Source organism: Meleagris gallopavo, chromosome 22, assembly GCF_000146605.3.
Source record: "Meleagris gallopavo isolate NT-WF06-2002-E0010 breed Aviagen turkey brand Nicholas breeding stock chromosome 22, Turkey_5.1, whole genome shotgun sequence".
In the NCBI taxonomy this organism is placed as follows: domain Eukaryota; kingdom Metazoa; phylum Chordata; class Aves; order Galliformes; family Phasianidae; genus Meleagris; species Meleagris gallopavo.
In genome coordinates, this window is record NC_015032.2 from 8,875,025 (window position 1) to 8,888,087 (window position 13,063).

The 13,063-nt window shown below is 38.9% G+C and overlaps 1 protein-coding gene across 1 annotated transcript in view; it reads left to right on the plus strand.

Annotated features, from left to right (window-relative positions):
* LOC100542094 (exportin-2) overlaps positions 1–13,063 on the plus strand; it is a 13,246-nt gene continuing 183 nt past the window's right edge. The window contains exons 1-14 of the mRNA XM_019622092.2: positions 1–19; positions 1,387–1,482; positions 2,001–2,143; positions 4,102–4,203; positions 4,612–4,757; positions 5,051–5,141; positions 5,408–5,515; positions 6,406–6,498; positions 7,792–7,959; positions 8,055–8,184; positions 8,838–8,903; positions 10,714–10,916; positions 12,201–12,285; positions 12,979–13,063. Coding sequence (XP_019477637.1) covers positions 1,398–1,482; positions 2,001–2,143; positions 4,102–4,203; positions 4,612–4,757; positions 5,051–5,141; positions 5,408–5,515; positions 6,406–6,498; positions 7,792–7,959; positions 8,055–8,184; positions 8,838–8,903; positions 10,714–10,916; positions 12,201–12,285; positions 12,979–13,063 — 1,505 coding nt within the window. The 5' untranslated portion in view covers positions 1–19; positions 1,387–1,397. The remainder of the gene's footprint in view (positions 20–1,386; positions 1,483–2,000; positions 2,144–4,101; positions 4,204–4,611; positions 4,758–5,050; positions 5,142–5,407; positions 5,516–6,405; positions 6,499–7,791; positions 7,960–8,054; positions 8,185–8,837; positions 8,904–10,713; positions 10,917–12,200; positions 12,286–12,978) is intronic.

A 13,063-nucleotide genomic window follows, 5' to 3' on the forward strand; every position in this document is an offset into this window, starting at 1 on the left:
GGCACCATCCGTAGGTGCTGTACGAGCAGCTGCCTCGGGTTGCGGTGGTGGGAAATAGCAAAAAAGGAACAGCCGGCGGGGGAGAGGGAGCGGGAGGGAGGCAGCGGCGGAGGAGCGGCTCGTCCTGAGCCGGGAGCTGCTGGTGCTGTTTCTTTATGCTGCCCTCCGTAAGGATGCCGCTGGCTGGGGACGGCAGGCAGGAACTCCCAGAAGGGAGGCGGGCGGGGCAAGGAAGGCAGAGTGTTTGAGGTGAACTTTTTGGGTTTTTTTGCACTGTGTCTTGGGTTCTCAGTTGTTCATTAACATTGATTTAAACTAAGGGGGTATTGTTGCTTATAGATGAAGAAGAAAAACTCGCTTGTTAAAACTCACAGCCTTTGCAGAAGTACTTAAATAGGAACCATACTTATTGCTCTGATGGCCAACGCAGAATAAATCTAAAGTGGGGTGGGAAAATTTCAGCCTGTCTTAATAAGGAGAAACTCCAGGGGATAAAAAAGCATTTGGCTTCTCATTATTTCTGTAGTAAAGGGGTTGCAGTGCTGTTGGGAGAATGATGGGCAGCATGCAGTGCTACGGGTGCAGGTGATGGTTGGACTTTGAGGCCTTAAGGGTCCTTTCCAACCCAAATAATCCCATGGAACCCTAAGCCTTGTGCCCACTGAAGTGTGTCTTAGTGCTGTTCTGGTGCTACTGTAATTTAATTATTCCAATTAAAGCTGTGAAGTTAATGAACCACTGTGGTAAGTATGAGAGTACGTGTGGGAGGATAGTTAGAGAGGAGTAATCTGACTTATTTGCGCCAAGTTATTCTGTAATAAGTACTGCAGGTGAAATGAATGCCTGCCCTGATCTGGGTTCGTCTTGCAGGGTGGACAAACTCTTTGGCTTTCTGCAGTCTTTCATTACTTCATTAAAAATTATTTTCAGTTGAGAATTTTCTAGAGATAGCATTTATTTGTAAATGGGCCTTGGCTTTTCAGTGCACTTCAGGGCATTCTGTTGGCCATCATTTGGGACAAATATTCCATTTTTTCAACAAGGAATAGATTTCTGTGGGTGGCAGTAGTTTTAAAAGCAAGCTCATCTTGTCATAGAAGGGTGAGAGATCACTTTTGGCCTTACCTGAGTAGTGGTTCATTGGATGTATGATCTAGTTTTAGGGGTTTGCTTTCAGGAACCTAGACATGTAACAGTTACATGAGGCATGTTTTGGGGTTTGTATTTAGCTAGCTGTTTCATTGGATAGATGTATGAGTCCCTGCTTAAAGAAGTGTAGTCCAAAAAAAGCAGGTATGTGTCTTCTGTGGAATCACGTTTTGTGTATGTGGAGCTTATAGGGTAGATTTTCTGATCTGCATTAACAAAACTACTTCTGTGCCGTAGTTTCTGCCAAAATGGAGCTGAGCGATGCCAATTTACAGACCTTAACTGAGTATCTAAAGAAAACGCTGGATCCAGATCCTGCAATAAGGCGTCCTGGTAAGCGATTGTCAGGGTTTCCTCTCAGCTCTGCTGTCTGTGTGTAACAAACTTCAGTAGAAGTTTTGCATAAACTTTGCAGAAATTCTGAACCTCCTTCTAAAAAAAAACCAACAAAAAAACTAAAACTTAACGAAGAATAAATTTACATATAAATTCATTTTCTATTTGCTTTACATAACATTATTCCTGAAGTTTGTACTGTATTTTTTTAAAACAGGGATGTTGTTTACAACAAAACCGGACTGGCTTCTCTTAGGTCATGGCTTTTAAAAATGTCAAGGAGGCAATATTTGCACAGCCTGCTTTGAAATGAGAGCTTTTGTTAACAGCAGAAGCATTAAAGAGCTTAGTAGTAAAGAAGTTACAGTACAGTTTGCTACTTGTCCAGTGCTTCTGTCCCTGTGAAACTCTGCAGAGGTGTTTGTGTTATTTTAAATGGACATTTGAGGAATCGTAGATCTCTAGTTAGGAAAATTAGCTCAGCTTTCTGTTAACCTGACTGTGTTTTCTTCCAGCGGAAAAGTTTCTTGAGACAGTTGAAGGAAGCCAAAATTATCCATTGCTGCTCTTAACATTGCTGGAGAAATCGCAGGAAAATGTCATCAAAGTCTGCGCATCGGTAACTTTCAAGAATTACATCAAAAGGAACTGGAGAATTGTAGGTATTCCAGGCAGTATTTGTGCTAAGATTTAATCATCCTTTTAAGGTCCAATAATGTTTAATAACCTTGAAGAATACGTATGTGTCTGTACTTTGGAAGAGAAGATAGATGATACAGAAAATGAACACAAAGTGTAAATTACTGATAAGGGACTAAAGCCTCCACTCTTGTTACCCATTCTATTGGAAAGATATAAAGCTAGGTGATAAAATGGGGAGGAAGAATTCTTTCTAATATTGTGTGTGTCTTTCTGAAGAAGTACAGTATTCACTGCCCATTTAACTAAGTGTAATATTATTCATGTTAAAATGGTTGGAGAATGTCCATATGTGTGTGCTGACCTATTTGGCTGCTCTCTGTTGACTAAGTACTGCAACCATTTCTAGCCAGCTTTGCAGCTGGAGGTCACGGTACTGATTTATTTTTCATGTAGATGCCTCTGGGACATAGAAACCTTGTAAGTTCAACACGTGGAAGTATCTGTAGACATAAAATAGAAATATTATCTCTTAATCTCATTTTATCTTTTGCTTTGGAGGTATCAGAGGCATTTTTTATTCAGAGCTTTCAGTATGCATGAAATGTAACTTATGGTGTAAAGTATTACATGTAAGAGGTCAGCTCCTTTGTGATGAGAGATTCCAACTGATCTTGTTTGTGCTTTGTCTCCTTGAAAGCACAGTTTGTGTATCTGAAAGTCTCAAATGTATGATCTTGTTTTATATCTCAGCTTGTGTCTAATCAAGAGTTTGTGACTATTGAAGAGTTTGCATGTGATTTCCCCCCATACAAATATTGAAAACAGCAGTCCTTGCTCTGGTTATGTTTGGTAAAATCAGCACATTCACACTGGTGTGAAATTTCTAGGCCTTAGTGCTACTGCCTTTTCAGTCATTTCTCAAAAATTGCATCTCTGTATGTTGTGTGTTTTAAGTAGAAACACCACTCACAGAGAAGTGTGTCTCTTCCTTGGTATAGATGTCTGAAGTGATTCAGGATGTGATGTTGTGTTGGAGTAGGTGAAGTGAGATGCAATGAGTGCATCCAGAGGACAGTTAGGATTGTCCCAGCTTTGCTTGAAGGCACACACAATATTTTGTCCAAGATTGAAGCTTTTAGAAGCAGTTTTATGAACATAACGTGAAGGCTAACTTATGTAGATCACATGGTATAATTTAGCAGTGTTGGATTAGGACTGATACAAAGTACAGAGGAAGGAAAATGGTTTTGCCTACTCAGGCAGTTTGATTCTTTTTAAGTTCATGGAAAGATGATCAAAAAGAACGTGAGGAGGAGGACGGTAATGCTGCCTGGCTCCAGGCATGTTGAGATCATCAAATTACTCTCTGAATTGCTGGATAACTTCTATGTTTCTAAACATTGCTGCTGTCATCACTGATAATGTGACTATCCCTGCTGTCAGTGCTTGCTGACAAGCCTTGGTATTTTACTTCTTTGATACAGATACCATAATTTACTACCTACCACTCAGCACTGTTCACTTGGCAGGATGATTGGCTGACTCTGAAAGGCAATGTGAAGTTTGTGTGCATCACCTGCACTCACCTTGCTGTCCAGTTGCACAAAATAAATCTTTGAAGTTCGCAGAAACGAGGACAGACGTGGTTTGGAGCACTGAAATAAAGGACTGATGGTTAAACTTGTGTTTGTAACTGGCATATGCACCCACCCTTACTGCTCCTGAATTGCTGTTTGGAAAGATAACTGTTAGAGGAGAAAATTAGTTAGAAAATTAGCAGAAAGGTGTAATTTCTTTCAGTTTTATTCAATTACTGCTGTGAAAGAGTCATTGTAGGCTTTAACAGATCTTTTAATTTCCTCATTGATGCAATGGTTTCAGACATTTGTACATTTGACTTCTGAAATACTGGGATTTGCTCAGTGCCCAGAGTGTACTAATGTGCCAGTGACTTAATTGTTCGTTTTGTTGTAGGTGGAAGATGAACCGAACAAAATATTTGAATCAGACAGGATAGCCATTAAAGCCAACATAGTGCCCTTGATGCTGAGCAGCCCGGAACAAATTCAAAAGCAGGTAATGAGGCAATTTCTGGTTGTGTCCATGAGACTTTTAGAATGATGTAATGTGTCTGGAGGCTCTGGTTAATGTCAGAGCTGAGTTAGCCTTCCAGTGATGTCACCCCTATGCAAATAATTTGGAGTAAATTGTTTAGGTTACTTCTGCCTACTTTAAAAATTTTTTTTAAAACATATTGTCAAATTCCAGCATTAGACAGTTAAATATAATGAGACTGCATGCACACGTTGGTTTTGAAGGGAGCTTTGTTGTGATGAAAAACAGGAGTTAGTTAACCCAATGATTTTTGAATCTGACAAGAATAATAAGCATTCTTAGATAATTGTAACATTTGGCATGGCTGCTGTGTTTTTTGTAGTAAGTAGTGTGCTGCTGGATCATGCCATGGTTACATTTCCTTTCCAGTTAAGTGATGCCATCAGTATTATTGGTCGGGAAGACTTTCCTCAGAAGTGGCCAGACTTGCTGACAGAAATGGTGAACCGCTTTCAAAGTGGAGACTTCCACGTCATTAATGGCGTCCTTCGTACTGCTCACTCCTTGTTTAAAAGGTACTGGAAATCAGGGAGTTGCTGTGTGGGTTTTAGAAAAGAAAAAACAGTTTAAATCTGAATTTATATTCACGTATGTGACTTTCACTTAGGCTTATTGTCTTCTTAGTAAGACTTTAAGTGGTTGTCAAATTTTGCGCCTTCCATGGCCTTGAACTACTCTGTTTAGTCCTTATGTTTACTTGAGAGGATTTGTTTCAAGTTCATCATTAGAGATCAATTGTATCCAAGTTAATTTCGGAATAAATGCAAAGACTGTATTCCAATATTTGTTTATTTCTCCCACTCCTCAGGTACCGCCATGAATTTAAGTCAAATGAATTATGGACAGAGATCAAACTTGTCCTTGATGCCTTTGCATTGCCCTTGACAAATCTCTTTAAGGTACTGTTGAATGATTTCTGAAACAACTGTGATGTTCTGAATTGCTGGTTGTGAATGCCTGTAAAATGAGAACTTACGAACAGTTTCAAGAGTTGTTGAAGCTTAAGCTAAAATCAGGAAATGAGACCTGACAGAATCAGTAAGAGGAAGAAGAAGAACTGTATTTTCTGGTTAAAAAATAAAATAATATTTCTCAGTGTATCTTGTTTATATTATTATACAGTTTGTGTGTGGGCTTCTTGACTGAATCTTCTCTCTTTTTCTAGGCAACTATTGACCTTTGCAGCACGCATGCAAACGATGCCAGTGCTTTGAAGGTTCTCTTTTCTTCTCTCATTCTAATTGCAAAGCTGTTCTACAGTTTAAATTTTCAGGTGACTCTCTGTTTTTCTCATATTCTTGCTTTGATCACATAAAGCTGTTATGCTGTTGTATATAGGATCCATTTGAGGCAGCCTTTAGGGCCATGTTTTATGGCCAAACTAAAGTAAGGATGGGATTGACAGTAAGGATGAGGTTTATTAACACATTAGCTTGGCCCTATCTTAACAAAAGCTGGAGAAGAGAATCTTAAGCTCCCCTGATAGCAAGAAGGTGTTGTGTGGGTAACACTGTTGAATATGAGCGGTGAGAGGCAGGAGTCCTTTGCCTGCATTCATACTCAGTTTGTTGCTTATTAAATGTGTTTGTACACATACGAGTTCAGTCATGTAGATAAAAGTCAGCTCAGTAACTGTAGTGCTATGGTAGCAAGCAATGCTGGTATTGTGAAAGTTGTTTCTTTGTTTCTTTTTTGAAATGCGATCTTAAATTCTAGCAGTAAGTGAGCAGACTGTATGAAAAACAGTAAAACCAGACACTGCTGAGCTGGTGTATATTTAGTGTTTCAGCATGAGCATGAGTCAGGTGTGATGGTCATGACTCAATTGCTCCAACATCTCATTCTGTATTGGGCAAAAGAGAAAGCTGGAGCTAAAGGGGAGGCTTGTGCTATCTTATTCTTATCATACTCTGAGAGACAGAGATTAATCTTTAGACTGTAGAGAGTGTAAGCAACTGGTATATTTGGAAATGTGTTCCCGAGTCTCCGTCTGTAGGACTTTTTACTGGTTGGTTGTTCTGGGGGTGTGAAAAGGGGACAGTTTTTATTTTGAAGGTTTGTTTTCCACTCTTCATTGTACCTCTGTAGATTAAAAGATGGACACATGTTACTCACAATGTGCAGTCAGATACTAAAATGTAGATTTATGCTTTTCCTTCACAGGATTTGCCTGAGTTTTTTGAAGATAACATGGAAACGTGGATGACAAATTTTCATAGTCTCTTAACTTTAGATAATAAACTTCTGCAGACTGATGTAAGTACTGCATAAACCTCCTGCTTTGCATCTGTAGAGTGGAGCCGATTGACAACAGAGTTGTGTTCTAGCTCTGAGCAGTGCAGTGTTTCCTTTGTTGGGTAAATAAAGAAATAAAGTGACTGAAAGAAAATGGGATTTGAGAGAAGTGGCTCCATTGTCTAAGAAATGTGGAGCCTGGTTTTTGAGGTCATGTATTAGTTACAGCTTACAGTTGTGCACAGAGATCAACTTACAGGTACACATCAATGAAGAGCTTCTTTTGAGGCCATCTGCTGAAGTAACCTGATTGATTTTTAGGATCACAGGGCTCAGGTTTTCTGTACCTCTCAGCTGGTTCGTGTACTGTATTTTAGAAAACAGTATCTTAAAGAACTTGAAACGTTGGAACATATAAGGCATGACTTCTAAGTAGTTTAGCTTACCATCTGCTGGCTAATTGTAAGAATTAGTAGTTTCACATTAATCAAAGCTCACGTTTGTTCTGTACATGCTTTCTGCATGTTAGGTGCAGTACAGTAGTTTACCAGGTGGTGGAACCAAAGAAACTATAAATTCCTTCCTTTACAATGTATAGGGGACCTGATAAGCATATTTGTGTGATAGTTTCATGGTGGTTTCAAGCTAAGCTGCTGCTAAAAAAGAAAAAGAAGCCTTGCTCATCTTTTCTCCTGCTCTTTTATTGTCCTGTGGGCTGTCACTCAGCACAAACATCCATGCAGTTGCACACTGAGCAACTGACTCAGGGAAGTGATATGTATTAAAACTGGAGGGTGGGCATTTGGGGAGGGGAAAAAGAAAATGTGTTGATGGATTTTAGTGTTATTTTTTAATTTCCAGCACATTTTTCCAATTCACTTCACTTTGTGGCTCTATGAACATCTGTGCTGCTATGGGGAAGGAGAAAAAAGTGTACTTCTAGCAACTCTATCAGTTTTAAGTAGCCTTCTAAGCTACTTTACTTTACTAATAGAATGCCTTCTAAGCATATTTTTTCAAAGCCTTGTATTATGTTTTTCCTATCACATTTGTAAATCTGTTTTAAACTTTATCAGGTCTAAATCTCTTAAGGGGAGTAGTACTGTTTGAAATGTGGATATAATAGCATGAATGTATTATCTGTAGTACAGTTCCAGTACACATGGGCAAAATGCAGTAGTTCCAGGCAAGTAGGAGAGGTTTCTGAGACCTATTTAGAACATCATAAAATAATAGTGTATTTTCTTCAAATATTTTTAATTAAAGCAGCCTTGAAGTTTGGGTGTTTAAGTACCTACTTTTGTTTTATGTGAGGATGAAGAAGAAGCTGGGTTGCTGGAGCTCTTGAAATCTCAAATTTGTGATAATGCTGCCTTATATGCTCAAAAATATGATGAAGAATTCCAGCCCTACTTGCCACGTTTTGTGACAGCAATCTGGAATCTGTTAGTCACAACAGGTCAGGAAGTGAAATATGATTTGGTAAGTCATTATGGACTAATCTTATCAAGGTTAATAATGATTTATAAATTGGTCAGTCAGCTAAAGCTGTATGTGTTTAATGTGTGTTGTTCCAGTTGGTTAGTAATGCAATCCAGTTTCTGGCCTCGGTTTGTGAAAGACCACATTACAAGCATCTGTTTGAAGACCAGAATACATTGACAAGCATCTGTGAAAAAGTTATTGTTCCCAATATGGAATTTAGAGGTAACTTTTTGAGGTTTAAGTATTCAAAGACACAATTAAAACATATCTAATTATGATGATATCCTGCTTTACAACATTGAGAATATATTTTCTGTGTACTTCAGTACTAGATTCAAAACCAATTTTCTGCAGCAAATTGTTATCTTGTGGGCTTTGTAGAGTTGTTGTATGAATTTCTGCCTTACTGTGATCTCAAATTGAAAACTATAGAAAGCCTAAGTCACGTGCCATCAATCATTTTTTTTCATGCTGGAAGTGAGTGCCAGGCATGGATATATGGCCTACTGAATTGTAGTGTCTTTTTCTCCAAGGTTTGATAGACTTACTTTGATCTTAGTGTCTAAAAAGCATTGAAGATGTCTTACAGTGTTAAGAAGCTTCTCTGTAAATCTATGACTGAGGAAGCCTCTTTTAAATACACTTAATATAGAGTATGGTTTTGGTTTTTTAAGTCAGGAATTGCATCAGCTTGTGAGTATGAAAGGCTGCAGTTTGTGGGCCTGCAGACTGAACAGGATAGTCTGTCTGGATAGATTAATTCTGATTAATTTCTATGAATGCTCAGAAAGATTAGCAACTTGGTAAAGGAGTGTCGTTATCATTTAAAAAAAAAGACCTCAGTATTGAAACTCCTGTGTATTGTGTATTTTCAGCTGCTGATGAAGAAGCATTTGAAGATAATTCTGAAGAATATATAAGAAGGGATTTGGAAGGATCTGGTAATCCACAGATTTATACTAAGAATAGTTTGTCTTTAAATATAGCTCTAAAGAGTATTTTACTGAGGCTTCTAAAAATTATTTTAGAGCTCTGGAAGTTGGTGGGTTTTTCCCCAAGATATTTAATCCAGTTTTTGATCAAGTTTACTGTCATGTTGCACCCTCTGCAGCATCTTTTTGCTTTGAACAATGTTTTTGTAGTTTCTTTTCTTAACTAGATCTATGTCTCCTGCACTGCATGTATTCTTGTTTCAGCAAACATAGCCTCTATATCAACACTGAGTAGTAGCCATGGCTGTGTATTTAGTTCCTCTGTGTGTAAATGACATGAGGACACTCTGTCTACATTTGGTAGTCTGTTGTGTTTAAATTGGAAACTCTGACCAGTTTTGCGTACAACTCCACAATAAAGCCAGCTAGGCAGCAGCCTTTGTGTGCTGGCAATGTTCAGACCAACACAATAACTGTGCTAAAAACACAGTGCTGTGCTAACAGCTTGATTTTCTGATAATCTGTCTTCAGCCAGGTCAGTGCACAAATGAACTAAATCTAGTTCTGTATGATCTGTTCTGTGCCACTGAGCTGCTGACGTGGTGCTGACTGACATTTTTAGATGATTGAAGCCTTTTAATAGGTTTGAGAACTTTCTGTATGTTGGAAGTAGGGGAAAATTATGTTTGAACTTTCTTTTGAGCAGGCATGTTATGGTGCTTGTCCATGATTGGCTGCCTTACTGGTATTTGTGAAGCTTTTATGTGTTTGCTATTTCTGTTTTTAAGAGAATTTAGGCAAGAACTATCTGTGTTCTTCTGGGACTCATTTAGAAACATACTCTGTTGCATGCTGTTGTTTTGTGATCTGTTTGTCCCTCTGTTAATGGATTGTGTTTTGGCCAGCCTTTTTTTTTTTTCCTCTTTGGGACAAGGGATTTCTATAGATGTATTGCAGAAATGTACTGTTCTGTTGCAGTGAGCCAGCAGCTAAGCACCACACAACAATTTGCTCAGTCCCCACCCTGCCAAGGTGGGATGGGGAGGAGAGCAGGAAGACCATGAGTGAGAAGACGAGACAGTTTAATTAGTGAAAGAAGGTGGAAGAAAACAGAGGAGAAAGTCAATCTGCTTGTGGAAAGTGAGATGTGATAGGTGCCCAATGTGTCCCCAGGCAATGGCTGCCTCTTCCAGATCCCCCTCCCCAAAGCCTTTATTGCCAAGCACAGTGTTACATGGCACGGGGAAGATCCATTTTATCCCTTGGCCTGTTTAGATCAGTGCAGTGCAGGTTCTGTCCATTCCCAACTTGTTGCCCGCTCAGCCGATTTGCTGGGAAGGCACAACAGGAAAAAAGGAAACACTGGCACTGCAAGTACTGCTCAGCAATAACCAAACTGGTGTGTTAGCAAGGTGCCTTTAGTCACCAGCCCAGAGCACATCACCATACAGACCGCTGTGAAGAAAATAAAACCCGTAACCACCAGACACGGTGCATTTGGGCATGTAATTAGCAAGGCAGTAAAAAGCCTCCCTCCTTGTGCTTACTGAAACCTTCAGAGAGCAGTGGGACCTGTGAATACACACGCAGCATGGGTCAGTGTCCGTTCCTCCTTGTGTTGTACAAATGGTTCTTACTATTACAAGAAGTGAAAAGACTGAAATGTGTTGTTATGCGCTAATGTGCATGTTGCAGAATTAATATGAGCTGTGGCTGTAACTTGAGAAGCTGTAATTACTGATACATTTTAAAATTATGTTTATTAGTATGAAAAGCTATGCAATTTGTCATATCTAAAGAACTTTTTGTTCTTATGCAGATATTGACACAAGGCGCAGAGCAGCTTGTGATCTAGTCAGAGGCTTGTGCAAGTTCTTTGAAGGGCCTGTGACTGGAATTTTTTCTGGATATGTTAATTCCATGCTTCAGGAATATGCAAAGAATCCATCTGTTAACTGGAAGCACAAAGATGCAGCAATATACCTTGTTACATCGTTGGCATCCAAGGCTCAGACACAGAAGGTACTTAGACATTGTGTTTATTTCAATCCATATGCATTCTAATATTATAGTGCACGTGAGGATTGGAAAATGTATGCATTTTTTAAAATTCTGCTTTAAAATGAGAATAATTGGATTTGTAATAGTTTGATGTTGATGAGCTGGAAAATTGTCCATAATATATGGACACAGTCTGTGGAAGTCTGATAGTATTTGATCTTCAGATAGGTTGGATGAAGTCAGCAACCACATGTGATCATTTGACATGTCTTAATAATATGTGTGAAACAGTCATTGAAAAATTGGCCTAGAATCTCTGGGCTTTCATGTGGTATTGAGGCAGAGTGTGCTTCAGTAATTGGTAAGGCCAAATTACAGAAGGTGATTGGTGGTGTTGAGCAGACAAGAAGGAATCCAAGTGATCCTTACAATTCTTGCCATTATATTTCACGATATTGCTTGTTGGTTGAATGTTTATTGTCTTGAAAATAGCACAGGAACACAGCTACTTGGCTGGAAATGGTTCTCAGGACTTGTTTGGGAGAAGGTAACTAAAAGGCCGAATGTGTGGGAAAGCACACCTCAGTTAGACTGCATTTATTGTCAAGCAGCAGCATTGTACCAACAGCACATCGTCCTGTACAACAGATTTAATGACTGATAGGTACTTCGTATGTTACAGGGCAGGCTTTACAAAACAGGTCTGAAGCAAACAGAGTAAAACATGTTTTATAGCCTTTATGGAGTTCTGATAAAAGTTCTCAGTCCTTTTGTAATACTGCAGTTGTGTATTGCACAGCAATGGCTAGTGGTCGTGGGGGATAAAGTGAACCAATCTTCTAGCAATTAGAACGCTGCTACATCGTACCTCTTACTGCTGTTCTGTTTAGTGCCAAATGTGGGATAGCATCATTTAGAACACTTGATTGGTATACTACATCCATCTGGAAAGTCTGTTTTCCATTTTTGCCTTTTTCATGTGATAAAATGGAAGCATTTCTTTTAATTTTGCTGTTCTAATTCAGAATCGGAGTTTGAGTCCTAAACTCTTCCTTCTGAAAATGCAATTGTGTGGGAGTGGGGTTGGGGGAAGGATCAACTGAATAAGTTTTCTGTCTAAAAGTTTGGTTCGTTATGACTGTTACACACTATTATTAATTAACGCAGGGGTTTGAATTTGAAGCTCAGTAGTGTTATTGCTAAAACCTGATGCAGACAACGGTTGTGGGAAACATATCTGAATGACAACATCTATCAAAAAGAGTGTGTGTGTTTTCTCTTGTGTGTGTGTTTTGTTTTTTCTAGCATGGAATAACACAAGCCAATGAACTTGTTAATCTGACAGAATTCTTTGTGAATCACATTCAGCCTGACTTAAAGTCAGCCAGTGGTAAGTTTACTGTTAATTTTCATACGTTATTTCGAGGATGTTTAGAGAAGCTTGACAGTGACTGCAGTTTCCTAAGGCTCAAGCACAAATTAAAACATGGCCCTGTGTCAGCACTGTCACTTGGCACATGGGAGGTGATTCACATTGGTTTGGTCAACAGTGAGTGAACTTTTAAACAAATTACCACGTGCTGTTGGCAGGGTCAGAGCATGTATGTGCATGGCTGCTATCAGCTGGTGTGCTGTAACTTGGTGAATCAAAGTAACTTCATTTCCGTATTTGAGACTGTATGCAAACTTCTTTGCTGTACAAAACTCTTGAAGTTAAAATCCTGAAGTCTAGATTGTGGCCTGCATCAGTGTGTGCATCAATGTGACTACAAATGTCTAGGGTTAAGCAACATGATTTTATACTTGAGCAATTATTTTATGATGTTTGGAGGGTACTGGGTTGTATTGGAATATGCAGTTGGATCTGTTATCATCAGAGCAAGAAAGTGAAATGTTAAGTGAGAGGGTTGGACTGTATGTTTAATGTAACAGGGTAGTGCCCACACAGAGATGGATAAGCAAACAAACATACAACTTTATCTTACCAAGGGGTGGGGAATTCATGACTTAATATCACCTTTATACGTAGAATGTGCTCAGAAATAGTACTTATATGAAAAATGGCATATTTTCTCTATTGCAGTGAATGAATTCCCAGTGCTAAAAGCTGATGGTATCAAGTATATCATGATTTTTAGAAATCAAGTAAGTTTTTCTTCTGTGATAAA